General features: G+C 37.5%; 1 protein-coding gene across 1 annotated transcript in view; it reads right to left on the reverse strand.

Annotated features, from left to right (window-relative positions):
- TENM2 (teneurin transmembrane protein 2) overlaps positions 1-22043 on the reverse strand; it is a 1369502-nt gene that overhangs the window by 582484 nt on the left and 764975 nt on the right. Inside the window, exon 6 of the mRNA XM_053719586.1 lies at positions 10313-10426. Coding sequence (XP_053575561.1) covers positions 10313-10426 — 114 coding nt within the window. The remainder of the gene's footprint in view (positions 1-10312; positions 10427-22043) is intronic.

Consider the following 22043-nt stretch of genomic DNA (forward strand, 5'->3'; position numbering starts at 1 on the left):
AAGGCACCTGGATGAATGGGAAAAAGAAGTTAGGATGCTATAGATGTGGAGACTGCACTACATGCAACAGCATGCATACGGGAGCCCAGTTCCATCATCCCCGGACTGGGAGGAAATATAAAAAATTTCACAGATTATCATGCACCAGCACTTTCGTGATCTACATTTTGATGTGTCCATGTTCTCTTGTCTATGTTGGAAAGACCTCAACTACCTTTAGAGAGAGGATGGCAAACCACCGCCATGCCATAAGAGCCGCAATCGATAAGCAGACATCGGACCAACCAGTGGCCAGGCATTTTCTGCAAGCTGGGCATACAGCTGCTAGCCTGAGGACTATGTTAATTGATCATGTGCCTTCTCTTAGTAGAGGTGGTAATAGACAGAAAAAACGTATACAATTAGAAACATCATGGATATACTGATTGGATACTGTAACCCCCAGAGGGTTGAATATACAGCTGGACTATAATGTGTTCCTGTAACTGGATCTCGCCATGATTGATCGATCTAGGTCAGCTCCGGCATCAGGAGAAAAATGTAGCCTGATAACATCTGATATACAAATCACAGTATCCATTAACAAGATCTTGGACTATTCTGATCAATGAGTGTGTTGCTTTCCTTTAACCAGTTTCTACCATGCTGCAAACTGACATGAAGTGTATAGATTCAGTATAAGGTTAGGGTTTTCGGAAGGATTCTCAAATTTTTAAAGTTTTTAATAATAAAAAGGCACTCTATGCTAGATCATATGAAGAATCTAGGCATAATTGTGCTGTATATCTCCTTTTTTAATTTAGTCAATAGTAAACCTCCGGGGTGCTGTCGGGTTGACGCCTGCTCTGACCGCAATCAAAAATGTCAACAGTGATGTCTGTACTATTTCGTCACTGGAGGCGCGGCTATGTTAATTAGCCATGCACTCTGGTTCTGAATGACTGATTGTCAGTGATGTGCGATGTAGGCTGCAACTCGTTAGTACCAGAAGTTTTTAGCACTGAAGGGTATATTAGGATAACAGGTGTGTGGGTTCAGTAGAGAACATTGGGATACAGGTTTATTACCCATTGAGAAAGGTGCCAGTTTGGTACTGAAACATTTGGGATTCTTGTATTTTGATTATGCTGAATTGATGAGATTAAATTTTGAACTTTTTTCATGAAGACCGGTGAGTGCAGCGTTTTATTCTTCGTATAGGATAATTACTGTGGATGTATACACTCTACGCAGCACCCGGCGGTTGTAGGTCTGTAACAGTGAGTGCACATGATTTGATTCTTTATATATATATATATATATATATATATATATATATATATATATATATATATATATAAATATATATAGGAATATATATTTAAAAATTCTTAGAACATATTCTGCTATGTGCAGTACATTGGAAAGTCCAATATTTACAATAAATACAAAGTTTAACACTTTATTAAATATGACTATTGCATAAATATGCGTTTACATGTTTTCATCTATTTGACTGTAAAAGACTCATATACACACACATATACACATTTAGACATGTATATGTATGTATCTCAATGTTAAAGCCATTTTCCTGCCATTTCTTTTCCAACATCTGAGACCTCATACCTTTAAACCCTTATTAACTTTTTTTGTGCAATTTTTAAAAAAATATTTTTTATCATAATCCAGCCCAATGTGTCTAATGTGTGTGTTTTTAATTTTTTAAAACTAAAGTTTGGATGGATTACATTTTTACTCGCTGTGTGAAGAATCTTTGAGATGCTGAGCGCTGGGACTTTGTGATATTGGTTGTGTTCAGCCTATGCAGGGGCTGCTAACTAAGCACATGACTTTTGTTTCCCCTTTCTTGTGCTGATGCTAAAGCCATGGTTCAATAGTCAGCTGGATTTCCCTTAGCGTGGATATATGTATAAACTGAACAATTACAAATCAGCGCTAGTTATTGAAATAATAAAAGCACTCTAGAAGTATAGATAAAATAAAACTTAAAATTTACAACGTCTGATTAAGACAATGCTTAGTCCTTTGATTGAGTCTTTGATTGGTGGACATGTGACTAGCATGTTCTTATGGCATTGGTCGGTTACATGACTGCACCTCTTAAAAAAGGTCTGAACGACCAGCAGACAAAAATGCATAGAGGTCACATGTCCTACACATAGCAGCTGTAATTGGCAGAGAAAGCTAACAGGAGTCCCACACCTCACACTCTGGAAGCGGATGGTGGTTTGAGCGGCTGCTCTTAAATTGCCGGGTAGATGTAGATATCTGAAGAAACTCCAAGTCTCACGGCTTGTGTGTGATATATATATATACATGCACTATAAGAGCACAAAATAGGCTGGCATATATGTGCCTAGAGACAAAACCTTTTTTTAATTCCAATTTTTTTTTTTTGTAATTTTTTAATTCCAATCTTTATCTTGTACTTTCACTTTTATCTTTCATTCAAGTCTAGTGTAGAAAAGGGGTTAAGTCACGCAGCGACGGGCAGCAAATATTAATATATATGTATATAAGCATATTCATATTTAGGGGCTGATTTATTAAATGTTGGACGGACATGATCCGCTGTAGCCCCAACATCGCTAAATGCCGACTGCATACGCTAGTGAAATGCTTGTGCAATGCCGCCACCTGCAGATTAGCAGCCAATCGGCCGCTCGCGGGGGGTGTCAATCATCCTGATCGCATCCGATCGGGATGATTGCTTTCTGCCGCCTCAGAGGTGGCGGACGAGTTAAGGAGCAGCAGTCTTACGACCGCTGCTTCTTAACTTATGTTTCCAGCAATCTGGAAACTATTGGGGTAGAGTGCAACATCTGCTGCTTGTTAAATCTGCCACCTACTGTGAACAGTTCCGCTAGACCGCAATGTAAAGGCACAGTAATCAGCCACTTGTAATGGCTGGTTATTTATCCCGCAAATGGCTGGTTATTTATCCCACGCCTGTAAACTGTAGAATTTGCCCATTTGCGCATACAATAAATATTTGTATACAATAAATTAGTGCTCCACTTGTAATCTGCCCTTTATGGAAAACTAAATTTTGAGTTAATATCACTTTAAACATTCTAACATAATTAATTTAATATAAAGTTACTTTTCTAAAGCTCATCAAGGACTTGGACCTACATTGTTGAGGAGTGTGGGTAACGTATAATATAATTTGTATTAGTCAAAAGAATTGATCTCTCATTAGACAATGCAGGCAATAACCAAGGGGTGCCTTAGTGTCAGATCAAGTGCTAAAACTTTAAATACTAACCTTAAAATCTTACTTTAAGTATTCTGTTTACTTGGCTGCCCAGTACCGTGTAGCATAAAAAGCTGACAAATGAACAAATGAAATAGATGGCTGTGCTCACTTAACCCCCACTCCCCCAACCTTAATTAGCATTTAATTCCTTACATATATAACATTAGCAGCTCTGCTTTACTTGCAGGCTCAGCCCATTGTTTTTGGCATATTCTGGAGAAAAACAAGTGATGGTTTAAATAAGCAAAACCAGGTATTTCAAATACAAAAAATTAACATGATGGAACATTAAGAGAAAATACATTTTATAGTACATTGTCCCTTTAAATGGACATTAAAGGTACAGCCTACACCTTAATTATCTTAAAGGTTTACCTTAGATTAAGCCTGCAAATAGCCTCCTGTACCCCTTTCTATATCATGCAGAAAAGTTATTTTAGCCCCTTAAGGACCGGGCATTTAAGATAAAAACTTGCCCAAAAGACCAGAGATTTTTTAGCATTTTTATTATCACTTAATTTCAACCGAAAAAATGCTTCTTTTTTTTTTTTACCTATAAAAACTATATTTTTTTTAGAAGACAACCCAAGGTATTGATCTAGGATCATTTTGGTATGTTTCATGCCACCGTTTCACTGCAAAATGCGACCATATTAAAAAAAAAAAAATTGTTAACTTTTTCACAAACTTATCACTGAAATTATTTATATACTGCTTGTGCAGTCATAACATAAATGGATGTAAAAGTTTCTTTAGGATTCCCTTTGTTCAGGAATAGCAAACATGCATGGCTTTGCCATTGCTTTTTGGTAATAAAAGGCTGTTAATTGCAGCTGCGCACCACACTTCTGTAATTCAGGTAGCTTGTGAGGTTAAGTTTAGCTATTGTGTAGAGATTACCTTCTCACCTGACACCCCCCCTGATCCCTATCTGATCTTTTCCCTCAATTACCCCCACTAGTCACCACCATCTTAGGTACTGGCAGATAGTCTGAAAATGTGAAGTTTTAGTGCTTTTTTTATTTTTATTTAATTCCCCCTTACTCTCCTACCGCCCTGATGAATCCCAAACAGCTCTCTAACTATCCCCCATATAACTAGTGTCCGCCATCTTATGTACTGGCAGCTGTCTTCCAGTACCCAGTTTAGATTAATTTATGTTTTTTATGTTATTTTTTTAAAAATACAATCTTTTCTGTAGTATAGTGGCCCACCCTGCCCTCTCCTCCAAGTGATCCTTTACTAGGGCTTTTTTCTCCCTTCTAATTACATATTTTTTCCCTCTCAGTGTTTTGTTTCTGAAGTAGCGGTTCCACCCATTCCCACCCTTCTTCAGCTCATTCCCGCCCCCCTCCAGCGATGGAAAGCCCACCTGCCTCCCTCCTGACCCTTCCACACCACCAATGATTAGAATGTCTCTATATCTGCATTGGTCTTTCTGCAATTCTATTTCTGGACTGCCCCTCTCATGAGGCATGCAGAAATAGAGTGATCTTGCCAATGTTAGCAAAATCGCAGCAGAGAGAGGCCCAGGTACATGGTACAGAGCTGGTCCTTAAGAAAATAAGCAACCAGCACAGTATAGGGTATGATGCTAGTCATTAAGGGGTTAAAAAGTATATATTTTCTGGCAACTTTGAAATGGCCGCCAAAGTCCACCCACTGATGACATCATGATCCAAGCTGCATATGGGGTCCAGTCACAAAAGCCTCACTAGTTTGATTCTGAGGCAGCAGAGACGCAATTTTGGGCATGCACAACTGTAGCTGCAGCCGGGAGCTGAGAGGACACACACAATACACTTTATTGGTAAGTGAAATACCCATGGATTGTACAAACATCGCATACCACAAATATTCAAACCCCTATTCAGCAGACTGTCAACTCTATTCAGCAGAGTGCCCAGATTAAACTCAGTTCATGAAGTCATCAGTGGGTGAATTTTGACAGCCATTTCTTAAGTGGCCAGAAAAGTTATTCTTTTTAAAATAACTAAGGTGTACACTGTCCCTTTAAAGTTATTTTTTGACTACTGCCTCTAAAAGGGTATTTAACAGTTTGGTTTTGGTTTTAGAATAAAACTTATTGGAGCCCATTTATCAAGCTCCGTACGGAGCTTGTCGGCCCGTGTTTCTGGCGAGTCTTGTGACTCGCCAGAAACACAAGTTATGAAGCAGCGGTCCAAAGACCGCTGCTCCATAACCCTGTCTGCCTGCTCTGAGCAGGCGGACAGGAATCACCGGAAATCAACCCGATCGAGTACGATCGGGTTGATTGACAGCTCCCTGCTGGCGGCCCATTGGCCGCGAGTCAGCAGGGGCAGCGTTGCACCAGCAGCTCTTGTGAGCTGCTGGTGCAATGTTAAATGCGGAGAGCGTATTGCTCTCCACATTCAGCGAGATCTTGCGGATCAGGTCCGCAAGACCTTTAATAAGTATGCCCCATTGTTTTTACAATTAGTAGTGCATGCTACTGTTTTCCAATATAAACATCCATATCAGCCATAGGAATTAGTTTTGCACAAATATGCCTCTCCTGGTAGTTTCATTGTCAATTAAAATAGCTTTTTCTTGTAACATTATACGTATTATCAGGTATAATTGTTTTTTATAGGCAGGATATACATGTTTTGTATCTAATGTGCTTTTAATACTAGGGGGTCAATTTATCAATCTCTGTACGGAAAACAGAAGCTATGAAGCAGCGGTCTAAAGACCGCTGCACCATAACCTGTCCGCCTGCGGACAGAAATCAACCCGATCAAATACGATCGGGTTGATTGACACCCACTGCTAGCTGCCGATTGGCTGCGAATTTGCAGGGGGTGGCATTGCACCAGCAGTTCACAAGAACTGCTGGGGCAATGATAAATGGTCGGCATTTATCGATGTGCGTCGGACATGATACGCTACATTGTATCATGTCCGTCCGCACTTTAATAAATATACCCCTAGGCTAGGTGTGTATTAAAAAATAGATTATATTGCAATATATCATTGCAACTTCGTTTCTTACTTAAACAGCTCCTAGAAAAGGTCCTGTTCCTTCAAAAATGCCACAATGATTAAGTCAGCTCCTAAAGAAATGTGCCTGACTACATATTCCCTGTGCGTAACAACATCTGTTCTGCTGCCTATATTTGAATTTTGCTGTATTTAATAAAGTTATCTTTATTTTTTTATTTACATCTATTTTTATATGGAGAATTTAATTCCCTAACATTGCATTCACCTTTTACACAGAGACGCCACAAGGGAAGCTTCCTCTGTGTCTCACAACTTGCACCCTTTGAATTTCAGTAGTGTTATGACACCTTCCCTATCTTCTTTATTTAATTACGGAAGCTATAAAATGCATGCATAGTCAGCAAACAATAGTGAAAAGAAGCTGACACAGTTCAGCGGTACAGCTGGTGCCACCTTACTCTCTAAACTACAGAGAGACAAATCTCAGTGATGGTGAATGACAATTGCTATTCAGAACATTTATTGATAGCGTGAACAAATCTAAAAATTCAGAAAAATGCAAGGTTTTTGGCACACAGGCTTCAAACCACTTAAAATTTATGCTAGCATCAAATTGACATAAGAATAGTTACCAAGCGTCATTCTAAAAATATGAGATTCTTTAAACTTGTTTTAATAAATGTGGCCAATAGCACAGGATACAAGACTTTAAATATACCAATGAGTTATAAAGTTCTTGAAAAGGATTGCAAGATTTGCCTAATGCCTTAGTGAACAGATATTGTGCCATAGTTCAGGAAACATTACTTATGTAGTAATAGGGAACGGAAGTTCCCCCCCAAAAAAACAAAAGACAAAGGTAGAGGAGATTATAACTTACTTACACACATGCACACACACACACGCACACACAATAGATAGATGATAGATAGATAGATGATAGATACTCAAATGCGTTGTTGACCTCTCACAAATATTGTCAGCAACCGTCAAGGTACTTTTCAAATACTTGTAACAAAGAAGTCCGCATTAACAACTCACTGGACTTGAGTCGACTGTGAAGTGAATCTTATTAATTTTAATAAATTAATAATTAGTGCTTAATGTGAACTTTTTTTGTTTTATATATATATATATCTATATATACATATATATATATATATATCTATATATATATATATATATATCTATATATATATATATATATATATATATATATATATATATATATATATATATATATATATATACAGGCATTGCAGAATTATTAGGCAAGTTGTATTTTTGAGGATTAATTTTATTATTGAACAACAACCATGTTCTCAATGAACCCAAAAAACTCATTAATATCAAAGCTGAATAGTTTTGGAAGTAGTTTTTAGTTTGTTTTTAGTTATAGCTATTTTAGGGGGATATCTGTGTGTGCAGGTGACTATTACTGTGCATAATTATTAGGCAACTTAACAAAAAACAAATATATACCCATTTCAATTATTTATTTTTACCAGTGAAACCAATATAACATCTCAACATTCACAAATATACATTTCTGACATTCAAAAACAAAACAAAAACAAATCAGTGACCAATATAGCCACCTTTCTTTGCAAGGACACTCAAAAGCCTGCCATCCATGGATTCTGTCAGTGTTTTGATCTGTTCACCATCAACATTGCGTGCAGCAGCAACCACAGCCTCCCAGACACTGTTCAGAGAGGTGTACTGTTTTCCCTCCTTGTAAATCTCACATTTGATGATGGACCACAGGTTCTCAATGGGGTTCAGATCAGGTGAACAAGGAGGCCATGTCATTAGATTTTCTTCTTTTATACCCTTTCTTGCCAGCCACGCTGTGGAGTACTTGGACGCGTGTGATGGAGCATTGTCCTGCATGAAAATCATGTTTTTCTTGAAGGATGCAGACTTCTTCCTGTACCACTGCTTGAAGAAGGTGTCTTCCAGAAACTGGCAGTAGGACTGGGAGTTGAGCTTGACTCCATCCTCAACCCGAAAAGGCCCCACAAGCTCATCTTTGATGATACCAGCCCAAAACAGTACTCCACCTCCACCTTGCTGGCGTCTGAGTCGGACTGGAGCTCTCTGCCCTTTACCAATCCAGCCACGGGCCCATCCATCTGGCCCATCAAGACTCACTCTCATTTCATCAGTCCATAAAACCTTAGAAAAATCAGTCTTGAGATATTTCTTGGCCCAGTCTTGACGTTTCAGCTTGTGTGTCTTGTTCAGTGGTGGTCGTCTTTCAGCCTTTCTTACCTTGACCATGTCTCTGAGTATTGCACACCTTGTGCTTTTGGGCACTCCAGTGATGTTGCAGCTCTGAAATATGGCCAAACTGGTGGCAAGTGGCATCTTGGCAGCTGCACGCTTGACTTTTCTCAGTTCATGGGCAGTTATTTTGCGCCTTGGTTTTTCCACACGCTTCTTGCGACCCTGTTGACTATTTTGAATGAAACGCTTGATTGTTCGATGATCACGCTTCAGAAGCTTTGCAATTTTAGGAGTGCTGCATCCCTCTGCAAGATATCTCACTATTTTTGACTTTTCTGAGCCTGTCAAGTCCTTCTTTTGACCCATTTTGCCAAAGGAAAGGAAGCTGCCTAATAATTATGCACACCTGATATAGGGTGTTGATGTCATTAGACCACACCCCTTCTCATTACAGAGATGCACATCACCTAATATGCTTAATTGGTAGTAGGCTTTCGAGCCTATACAGCTTGGAGTAAGACAACATGCATAAAGAGGATGATGTGGTCAAAATACTCATTTGCCTAATAATTCTGCACTCCCTGTATACATATTTTTAAGTCTGAGGAAGGGGGACCACCCCAAAACGTCAAGTATAAATAAAGCACTTTAAATCCAGAGAGTCCCTGATTGTTTGTGGATATTGGATATTGTTTTCAAGTGCACCCTGGTTGATGACATTTAATATATCTTGGGTGCGCTGGATCCTCACTGGATGTATATATATATATATATATATATATATATATATATAAACACACATACATACACACACACACACACACACACACACAAATACAGTTCCCCAAATCCAAAATTCCAGAATTATTCTGAAATCCAAATTATCCATCTATCAATATGTGTGTGTTTGTACAGTATGTATACATACAAAATCCCAAATCCAGAATTCCAATTTTTGTCTTTTGTGTTCTAAAATGCAAGTTATAGTCTATTATTATTTATTCAAAACAACAAATATTACATTTCTGATTACTGTTATGTACTATCTTTTTAATTATACTATTTATATAAAAGTATTAAAATGATACAATTACCTTTAGGTTGCATGTAAAGATGTGTAATGACATTAGATATTGTTGTTTACTCTTGGTGCCATTTTACAGAAGAAAATAAAAATATATTCCGAAATCCAAACCTTTCTGGTCCCAACCAGACATTCCTATCTTGTGCTTTTTATGACCATGCAAATATATACATATGAGAAGATGAAATTTTATGTTCAATTTGAAAAAGTAGTTTTTAAATGTATTATTAGATTGAATAATTTTGGCAAAAACAGGAAATTGTGTGAATACAACAAACTGAGAAACAATTTCATAAATATTCTACATTTTCAACATCTGAAAACTGGAATTATTAAAATGTTATAAAAAATGCATTACCAAATGATCCTTACTTTAAAATCTGTGTCTATCAAGGTACACATCACATAGATAGATAGATAGATAGATAGATAGATAGATAGATAGATAGATGGTATATAGATAAATATATAGATATACATTAGATAAATAGATATATAGATAGATGGTATAGAGATAGATATATAGATATAAATTAGATAGATAGATAGATAGATAGATAGATAGATATAAATTGATAGATAGATGATAGATAGATATTAGATAGATAGATTATGGATAGATATAAATTAGATAGATACTGTATATAGATAGATTATAGATAGGCAGATAGATAGGCAGCCAGATAAAGCTCTAGATGTGAAGACTTAATCATGCAGTCAGGATATCACTTCTGTCAATCACTACAAAGCAGCAAAAGATCATATCTCACCTTTGCCTCCAGATGGCATTGTTGCAACATCATCACTGCCTGTCCTTATTCCATTATTAAAGGTATGCCCATCTGCTGGCTGGAGTTGCCAGTTGAGTCCAAGCAGATGCATTGCTAAAGGAGAGACAAGATGAAGAGACCTAAATATAAAATGCATATGTGAGACGGACAGTGACAAGCAACTGCAATTTCTCCATCAAACCTTGTAAAACTCTGACAACTACCTAGGTGTAATGAAATGCATTAGACGTCAAATACATTTGCTGACATTACTGCAGCTCATATACTTGATATATATATAGAAAGGAGTAATAAAATAAACATTCCAACAGATTATTAGTAAAGATATTGGATCATGTTTTTACTATTTACTTTGGTATATGCCCTTAACTTGTGCTAAAATGAGTTGTTTCTTCTACTATAACATAATATAAAAGTGGCACTTGTTAAGTACATTTGTCCATTAAAATTACAATTAACAGTGTTTTTGCTTATATATATATGTGTGTGTGTGTGTGTGTGTGTGTGTTTGTAAAAATGCTTAAAGGGATTGCAAATTCACATAGATTAATTACATCTTTGAATATAAATATATTTGCAATATACATGTATTGGCAAAAATGCTTCTAGTAAAATGTATCACTGTTTTAGTGTTAGCATTTATCTCTGCATGTAAAGCATAGCTAGATATTCTCAGTGCAACAGAATTTTAAATACCGCAGCTGCTCAGAGTGCCAGTGTGGCTTGTTTCATGTTAGCAATTAATAAAGTGGGTGATTACGAGATAATACAAGTTTCTTAGGCTCTCTGCACAAGTGCTGTGTTTAAAATGCTGGTGCACGGGGCATACTTAAATACAGTTTTGAAACAGCTATAACGTTTATTAGAAGCATGTTTGCTAACACATGTATATTACAAAACTGATTATTTTCAAAACTGAAATACATTCGTGTGGATTACAGTTTTGGCTGGAATGTCCCTTTAATTTAAATGTTATCATTGCTGCAGAGATTTTTTTAAATTTTAAATGTGTACCCAACCTAATACAGGTATTGTCTGGACTAAACCACATACAATACACACCTATTTGGCCTCTGTGTGTGATATAAATGTGAACGTCATTATGTTACTGGCACTAAAGGCATGAAGAGGACAAATGTTGCTATCTGTTTTGGTTCTTGTGCAATAGGAACAATTATGCAGTATATTGTTCAAATATCTTTAAAACACAAATATGTTTTCTTGTTATCCTTTGTTAAAAAGCAAGAAGGTAAGTTCAGGAGTGTGCACGTGTCTGCATTACTATATGGCAGCAGTTTTGAAACAATGTTATACATTAACAAGAGAATTAGATGGTAGCACTATTTCCTGTCATCTAGTGCTCCAGACGAGCACACCACCAATCTAAATATATCTTTAATAAAGAATATCAAGAAAGCAAAGCAAATTTGATAATACAAGTAAATTGGAAACTTTTTTTAAATTGTATTCTACATATGAATCATGAAAGAACATTTTTTGGATTTATATGTCTTTTTAAATACTATCAAACCTTAGTTAAAAAATGTGTGCATTATATATACAAGATTGATGAATAGACTGGTTTTACATTTTAAAGTGCCAGTAAACCTGGAAAATAATGTTATATAATTCTGCACATATTTAAGTATTTAAGTATCTCCCACTCTCTCAATCTTCTGGCTCTCACAGAAACCTGGCTCTCTCCTTCAGACACTGCTTGCTCTGCTGCACTGTAACATGGGGGTCTCCACTTCAGCCACACTCCTAGGTCTGACAATAGACAAGGAGGTGGTTTTGGTATTTTACTTTCCTCTAGTTGCACCTTTCAACAAATACAGCCCTTCTCTTCCCTCAAATTTTCTTCATTTGAAACACACACAATTCGCTTATTCTCTTCCCTCTCTATACGCGTTGCAGTCATATACCGCCCCCCTGGCTCTGCAACTCTATTTCTAGATCACTTTGCCTCCTGGCTATTTTACTTCCTTTCCTCGGATACCCCTGCCCTCATTCTTGGTGACTTCAACCTCCCTGTTGATAATCTCACTGCCTCCTCTGCAAAACAACTTCTGCAACTCACTTCCTCTTTCGGCCTGTCACAATGGACTGACTCTCCCACTCACAAAGATGGTCACTCCCTTGATCTGATTTTCAGTTATTGATGCACTATCTCAAACTTCACAAACTCACCCTTTCCTCTTTCTGACCACCACCTCCTCACTTGTAACATCACCTCCCTCCCTCCTGTCCTGATGAATCCCTCTGCCACTATAACTCCACCCTCACACCAGTCCTTGATAACCTGGCCCTACCTACCATAACTCGGAAAACATACACTCATCCTCAGCCCTGGCATACTCCTCTGACACAGTACCTATGCAGATGTTCCCGTATGGCTGAGCGACACTGGAGGAAATCTCTGAGTTCTGCTGACTTTCTTCACTATAAGTTCATCCTGAACTCTTACTTTTCTGCCCTTATTCTATATAAGCAACATTACTTCTCCACTCTTATCTTTACTCTTTCTTCAAACCCAAAACGTCTGTTCTCCACATTCAATACTCTTCTCCTCCCACCACAATTTTTCTCTCAGCCCATGATTTTGCCAGGTACTTCAACAACAAATTCGACTCCATCAGAAATTAAATCAGCTCTCAACATACTACCAGTCTCCCTCCCCCTCAAAAGCTCACAATCATCCAAAACCCATATAGCCATAAATTTAGCTCTTTTGCCCCTGTTACAGAGGATGAAGTTTCTGCCCTTATACTATCCTTTGACCTCACTTCCTGTCCCCTCGACCCCATCCCCTCAAAACTACTCCCGTCCCTCTCTTCTATCCTTACCCCTATACTCACACACATCTTCAACCTCTCCCTCAGCACTGGTATAGTTTCCACATTTGTGTAAAGGGCAAGGAGGATCCGATGATTCCAGCACACAATCTCCCTCAATCCGGTCTGAACCGGAAGCAGAACAGCTGCTGATCCTGGAGTGCCGTAGCCGAGGGTAGTGAATCAAACTACCATGTTACACAAGAATAGAAAGTAATGGCAGGCTTTTCACACATAGTTGGTTGCAAATAAAATCCCAAATTTATTGGAAAGAATACATGGTAATACCAATCCAAAGTAGCAGGGACTATGCATCAAGAAATCACTGTTAGTCAGGCTATAGGTGTGGAACAGGCAACAGACTGACGCATTTCATGCCCCCTACTGGCGCTTACTCATAGACCACTATGGGTCTATGAGTAAGCGCCTGTAGGGGGCATGAAATGCGTCAGTCTGTTGTCTGTTCCACACCTATAGCCTGACTAACAGTGATTTCTTGATGCATAGTCCCTGCTACTTTGGATTGGTTTTTACTGTGTATTCTTTCCAATAAATTTGGGATTTTATTTGCAACCAACTATGTGTGAAGAGCCTGCCATTACTTTCTATTCTTGTGTAACATAGTTTCCACATCTCTTAAGCATGCATTAGTCATACCTATCCTCAAAAAAACTTCTCTCGATCCAACCTCCCCATCCAACTACTGCCCTATTTCCCTACTACCTCTTGCCTCAAAGCTTCTTGAAAAGCTAGTATATGCACATTTATCCCATTTCCATACACTAAACTCCCTCCTTGTCCTACTGCAATCTGGATTTCGCCCCTTCACTTAACAGAGACAGCAATAGTTAATGTTACCAATGACCTACTTACAGCAAAATCAAAAGGCCAGTTATCTCTACTTATCCTCCTTGATCTGTCTGCAGCCTTTGATACTGTCGACCACCCTCTTTTGCTCCATACCCTCCAATCCTTTGGCATCTGTGACACAGCTCTCTCTTGGTTCTCTTCCTATCTGTCTAACTGTACCTTTAGTGTAGCCTTCTCTGGAGCATCCTCTGCCCCGTTACCTCTTTCTGTTAAGGTACCGCAAGGCTCTGTCCTCGGTCCCCTTCTTTTCTCAATCTACACGTCCTCATTAGGTTCCTTAATAAAGTCCCATGGGTTTCATTATCATCTGTATGCCGACGGTACCCAAATCTACCTCTCTGCACCAGAACTACCTCTTCCTTGCTAACCCGTGTCACTAACTGTCTCTCTCATATCTCATCTTGGATGTCCTCTCACTACCTCAAGCTAAATCTCTCCAAAACTGAGCTCCTTATTTTCCCCCCTTCTTCCAAAATCTCCACCCCCCCATGTCTCTATAACTGTTGATAACTCCATCATTACCCCAACCTCACATGCCTGAATCTTTCTTTCACTCCTCACATTCAGTCCTTGGCTAAAGCCTGCTGCTTCCACCTTAAAAACATTGCTAAAATTAGACATTTCCTTACACAAGACACAACAAAGATTTGAATCCACTGTCTCATCCTTTCCCGCCTTGACTACTGCAACTTTTTCCTCTCTGGTCTCCCTAGCTGCTGCCTAGCTCCTTTACAATCCATAATGAATGCCTCTTCCAGGCTCATCTTCCTTGCACATCGCTCTTCATCTGCCGCACCTCTCTGCCAATCACTTCACTGGCTTCCTCTTGCCTCCAGGATTAAACACAAAATTCTCACTCTGACACACAAAGCCCTCAATTGCACTGCTCCCCCCTACATCTCAGACCTTGTCTCCAGATACTCTCCCTCCCGTCCCCTTCGCTCCGCTCATGATCTCCTACTCTCCTCCTCTCTTGTTACCTCCTCACATTCCCATCTTCAAAATTTTTCCAGATTGGCTCCCATCTTATGGAACTCTCTGCCTCGCTCCACAAAAATCTCCCCTAGTTTTAAAAGCTTCAAGTGCTCCCTGAAGACTCTACTATTGAGGGACGCTTACAATCGACACTAACCTTCCTATCTCCACTGCTATCCCCTAAAACCCCATAGCATGTAAGCCTATGATCCCAGCTGTTTGTAGTTCATCTTCATAAGAGCCGACTACAACAGTGCAACTCTCGGCAGAACCCTCTCTCCCCATTTGATACCTGTAATTGTTTTTATATACCACCTATGTTCATAGCGCTGCAGAACCTGTTGGCGCTCTACAAATACCTGATAATAATAATATTAGTGCTAGCTTTATGTAACATAATATTGCTGCATGAATATTTATTAAAAAAAGAGGGTTTTTCAGACCCACCCTCTGTGCTCTACTGAGCGGATCTGGTTTTCCTTCTGAGCGCATCTGGGCAGCTGCCTAGTCACAGCCCGGCCCAACAGCGCCATTACACTCCATGTAGTCAGACAGAGCAGGAGCAACCACTCTTTGAGGTCACAGCATGTTCAAGATTTAGTAAAGGAACTCTCTAGAATAACATCAGCCAAGTCTAAACATGTTTTTAAAGCCAATGAATAGCTTGTTTTTCAGTGGAAAAACCCCACCCACCATTTGCCTCATTTTGAAGAGCCAATCAGGGCTTTATTCTGCAGCTGACAAGGCTAGCCATGGTTATTATATTAGTATAAATTGCATAGTTTTGCAGTTATCTATTTAAGCCAATTAAGGAAATACATGCAGCAGTGGTGTCCTTGATAAGTCTGCAGTGTGCTTTTTCAGTTGTGAAATTTGTTTTACCATGTATTACTAAGCCTTGCTTTTTACATATTTTAAACTCAAAATGATTTTCCCAATGTGAAAATAAATGAAATATTTAGCACATTTTACAAGTCTTTTTTAATCTTTTTTTTTTTTGGTTTTGTTTCTTCATTGTTTACCTTCAGCACAAATGATCTGTCATACCCAGAAAGGTGCTATGAAACAGTAATGGGATCAGACACCTTTATTGACAATTACCACTGTATTGATAATATAATTTTTTTACGAGAAACTTTAGTTTTTCACTTTTTGCAAAGTATTTTGGCTTTGAGGAATGGGTTTTAAAATAAATAATTAAATAAAAAAAGGTTAAAGGGACAGGAAACACCAAAATTTTCTTTCATGATTTGAATAGAACATATAATAATACATTTGTTTTCCAATTTACTTCTATTATCAAATTTGCTTCATTCTCTTGTTATCCTTTGATGAAGAACCAGCACTGCACTACTGGCAGCTAGCTGAACACATCTAGTTAGCCAATCACAAGAGACAAATATGTGCAGGCACCAACTAGCAGCTGGCTCCTACTAGTGTAGGATATGTGCATATTCTTTTTCAACAAGGGATACCAAGAGAACAAAGTACATTTGATAATAGAGGTGAATTTAAAATTGTCTTAAAATGACATGCTCTAACTGAATCATACAAGTTTAATTTTGACTTTTCTATCCTTTTAAATGTGATATGGTAAAGATTGACTAGCCGTGACTGTTACAGACTGCAATTATACCTATTTCATAAATCTCTCACACACACACAATGACATTCTAAATGTACGATTCTGTTCCCTACTCAACAACTTGGTATTATGATAGAGAAGCCTTAGAATAATTGTCTTGTTGCAGAGCAGTTTCACTACAGCTTTTGCTGTACGTTTGGAGTCATACTTTTATAACACCTCATTTTCTCTCTCAGGCTTTGCTGCAAATGTAGGTCAAGTCCTACATGTGTCAACACTCAGCAAGGGACAACGTTCTGATATCATTTTGCAAATATCTGGAAATTAAAACTAATGGTGAACCCTTCATGGGAATTACACTTGCTAATTTATTAATTAGTAATACATTTAGCTAAGGAGTCATTATTATAATTTAACTTAAATAGGTTATTATAATTAAACGGCCCTGGATTATGTTACACCTTACCCAAGAGTTATGTAAGACAAAAGATTATAAAAGGGATTGTTTAAGATCAGTATAAATTATTAATGCATGTTGTAGTCAGCAACCATTGAAAAACAAAATGCTTATTATATTTATATCTTTCATATAGATAAAAAAAAAAATTGTTTTAGGTTTCTCTCCCTCTTCCTCTCCCATATCTCTACAATGTCTCTTCACAGTAAATAATATAAATAAAAAAAGTCTGTCAATAGAAAAAATATTGAGAAAATGCCAAAGTCACCTCTGCTCTAAGGGCATATTGCCTGCTTGTCATGTGATGCAGCTTTGGTGTCCAATTAGCTACATATACATGGGGTAGGATTTCAATGAAGCCAGTTATTTTGTGGTTCAGTTAGTAATTACTGACACTTCTGCCAATAATGTTGTCAAATGACCTGCAATCAAGATACTTGTGCAAAAAAGAGAATATTTTTGATAATTATGTCTCTATTTGTTACATATGGAACACAAAAGGCTCTTTATACTTGCATTAAAGCTAGCTGTCAAACTCTAGAACTGACCACAGGTGTAACTTCATTATGTGTGTTTTTTTGGGGGGGCATATTGGCATGCCAGCACCTGGCACTGGTATTAACCGTTACCTCATTGATTTAAGATTTGTACTTATATAATATAGGTGTATAGGTATCCCCCTAGCCCCATGTAAGTATTGCTCAATTACCATGACCCTAAATTTGAATAAATGATCTCACTTAAGTCAGCCAGCATCAAAGAGGAGTTATTTTTAGGACTGTAGCTAGAAGCAGCAGAATCTATGATGTTCATCAAGATAGCAGAGCCCTCTTTTTTTGCTGAAGTTAAACCGAGGAACAATAACTTCAGCCTGAGGAAGGGGAGTGGTTTCACAAAATATCACGCTTGAATTAAAGACACGTTAAAAGTCCAGAGAATGCAAGCCTATTGTTGTTCTTGTACATTTACTTTTGCTGGTACCCTGGCAGTTGAACAATTACTAGTGAGAGTGCACTCCATGTGAATTTTGATCTCTCTCTCTCTCTTGTTGTTGTTTTTTTTTTGCACTTTATTAACAATGGTGATTTCATACATAGCAAATATAATGTGCTCCATGGGAGTAACCAGTATTTTAATAGGGAAACATCGCTGGGCGTTTCTAATGTTGTAAACAATAACCACCAGCTTATGTTCACCTTTTCACACATACTTTCAGTCTCTCCACCCTTTCAGTTGTATACACATGCTTTGAAAACATTCTCCCTCCACACTGCTAAGTAGGGATGGGCGAATGTGTTTATATCTGAATTTGAATGTTAGAACGAATGTTATTGTAGAAATTCGATTTACATAATAGAATGTTGATAAGAACGAATATTCTTAGAAATTTGATTTTCGAATGTTATTTACAGTTTTCGAATGTCACAAAACACTATTTCGAATGTCACATTTGAATTCGAATATTACATTTATAAAACACAGTATTAGACTAGAAATACTATTTTGAATTCGAATGTCACATTCGAATCGAATATCACATTCGAATCGACTATCACATTTAAAACACAGTATTAGACTAGAAATACTATTTCAAATTCGAATGTGACATTCGAATTCGAATGTAGCATTCGAATTCGAATATTACATTTATTAAACACAGTTGTAGACTAGAAATACTATTTCAAATTCGAATGTCACATTCGAATTTGAATATTACATTTCGAAATTGAATGAATACATAGCTAAACATTCTAATATTCGAACGAAAATTCGAAAATAGAATGTTAGAATGTTATATAAACATTCGAAATTCGATTTGAACGAACGAATGTATCAAAATTCATTTTAAATTTCGTATATTTAGAAACATTCGCCCATCCCTACTGCTAAGATCCGCATTCACTGGTGATGTGGGTGGATGATTGAACAAGCAGACATCCCTATTGTTTCCTTTGGATGGGACATTGCCACTCGTCTAGGCAGCGAGGGTCAGCTCACATTCAGTGTACCTTTAAGACACTCTTAAATTCACTTCCCGTTACCTTCAAAATTAAAATAATCTTTTTGTTTAGTATATATTTTTTTTAGCATTTTTAAATTGTACTCTTTTGTTGCTTTAGAGTTTACTATCTCTTTAACATTTGTTCTATTTAAATATTTGTAAGAAAAAACAAATATCCAGGGGGGGTATTTGTTCTACTACTAGAAAATTCTTACATTCACCTATCCCTAGAGTAAATCTGTCATACAGTATTTCAACTAGCTCATGCTGCTTTTTTTTTTTTAATTATTAAACTAGGCAGAAACATAAACCATGGAGACATATGAACCTTGTGTATTTGAATGTGACCATGTATTTACATCCAGGAATGTAGGTGAGCCTCAATCTTTCTGTCTGTTGTCTATGTCTAGGTATAAACATAAATACTACAAGTGTAAATCTGTGTGCGTGTGTGTGCTTGTTTCTTTGGGGTGTATTTTTGCATGTGCCTAGGGCAGGGGGATTTTTTTTGGGGGGGGGGGAAGCTAATTTTCTATGGCCTGATGCTTTCCCAATCTAATTTTCTAAATGTTTTACTTATTCATTTTATCTCAAATAAATGATCATTGGTTATTTAGTGCGGTTGTAGGACCCCTCCATGCATCTCTGGTCACTGGATGTAAAAAATACATCAGGTTAAAATTAGTTAAGATGGCTTTAGTGTGTATGTGTGTGTGTATGTATATGTATGTGTGTGTGAGTGTATATGTATATGAGTGTATATGTATATATGTGTGTGTGTATATGTGTGTTTATGTATGTGTGTATGTATGTGTGTGTATGTGCGTGTTTGTGTATATATGTGTGTGTATGTATATGTGTGTGTATGTGTGTATGTGTATGTATATGTGTGCATATGTGTGTATATGTATGTGTTTGTATGTATGAATTACGTGAATGTGCATGTGTATGTATGTGTGTGTGTGTATGTGCACGCTTGTGTGTGTTTGTATGTGTTCATATCTGTGTCAGTGTGTGTTTTGAGGGGGTGACAGCAAATTTCTTAGCATCTAATAGATAACAAAATCTAAATACTGCATTATAAATCATAGTGTGTTAATATGTCTGCACTTTTATTCATGTGTTTGTCATTGTCTGAATCTTCAATAAGATGTATATTCCAGTGCATTGTTATATTTAGGTGACAGTCTGTCAGTGTATGAATATATTCCATTATATGATTCTGCTTCTCTGTGTCTATTTTTGTGCCTATATGTGGAAGTCTGTATGCATTTGTGTGTGTACAGTGGGGGGTCCTTGCCAGAAGATGATATGAAGGGTGGATGCTATAAGGGGAAAAGGGAGATTAAGAATTAATTTGATATAATCCAAAGCATTCTGTAACACAGTGGTTGGCCACGAATTCCCATTGAGTTGGATCGGTATTACATTGTGATTGCCAAATTCATATCATAGCATGATGCCTTCTCAGTTTGGTGCCTGCCTCTCTTTGCAGTTGTTTTCAACCTTTATACAGTCTTTGAAAACATAAAAAGTATGTGATTTAGTGGTTCAACAACATTCTTCTCCTCTCTAACTTGAATGGTAGATATTGACACTCTTTTGTATCTTAATAGTAGACATGATTTTTTTTCTTTAAAAAAACCAATACCTAAAATAGATTTTTTAATCAGTGTATTTTTCTTTAGTTATTTATTTATTGAGTTCCTAGAACATTTTTATTAAAGAATCAGTATATTGGAAAAAATACAAATTATTTATCAGAGTTAAGGCAGATTTAGTATTTCTTTATTTTTATTTTACTTTCTAAAATGTTTTCTTTTCAACTTTATGTCTATGTAAACCAACCAGAGGCTGCTTTTGTTATTTAACTCAATGCAACAAGGATAGGCTGGAGCATAGGCTGGAGTAGATCATTATTATCTGAAGCTCAATAGGTTTTGGTGCCTATCAATAGCTAAATATATATAGAACTCATTCTCATGAATAAAGGGTGCATTTTGGTCTTGGCCAACTAAGCGTACTATTGGGATTTAGATGGCCAAAAGTTTGAGTAATATTTCTATGATCATGTATTCCTTCCATTCTTAGGCTCTCAGAATGTATTATTTATTATTTTTACTATAAATAAATAATATCTGGTTGTCTATAAGGTGCGCATAGCCCTTTATTTGTTCCCCAAGCCTTTAAGACTGTAAGATACACATGAAGCACATATGTGATTAAATTATTAGTGGGGGGGGGGGATTTCAGATGGCAACAAACTTCCCAGTGCCTAGAGCAGCACATTAACTAAATATACCACTGTCCTGGATTTCAAAAATATATATTTTCTATAACACTGAATGCCTGTTTGCAATTTAGAGAGACCACAATTGCTGTGTTAAGTTATTGTTAGAGGAAAATTAAAATCTTTACATCCAAATGTGGGACTAAAGGTCTGATTCTATAAAGGTCTCTGGGCTGGTAGGATTCTCTAAGAATGCTTGCCAGTACTTCTATTTCCCTGGTGGAATTCTATAAAGACTGATAACAAGGAAAGGCAGTGCTCAGGATTCCACTCACACCAAACGGAAATGTTTGCACAGTCAAATCAGCCGCCTTCATGCTCACTAAATCCAGGCATAACACGCTCACAGCTCACTGCTCGACTGGTCTCCTGCTGATGACGTCATCATCCGGTGCCACTCCTGAGTGCTCCATCAAATGCCCTTCTCCAAAAATACACCAAACAACAAAGGAAGGCACCCGGTCTCCAACAATCACAGGACACTTGACAGGACCAGGACACTCGCATCAAGTAAAGGCAATAGTAGTTTATTGGTCATCAGAGGGTAAAATACACATCCAAGAACATGGTCAGTCAGGTCTCCAACAATCACAGGACACTTGACAGGACCAGGACAGTTTATTGGACATCAGAGGGTAAAATACACATCCAAGAACATGGTCAGTCAGGCTGGGCCAAACATGTTTCGTATAAACAT

Source organism: Bombina bombina, chromosome 6 (genome assembly GCF_027579735.1).
Source record: "Bombina bombina isolate aBomBom1 chromosome 6, aBomBom1.pri, whole genome shotgun sequence".
In the NCBI taxonomy this organism is placed as follows: domain Eukaryota; kingdom Metazoa; phylum Chordata; class Amphibia; order Anura; family Bombinatoridae; genus Bombina; species Bombina bombina.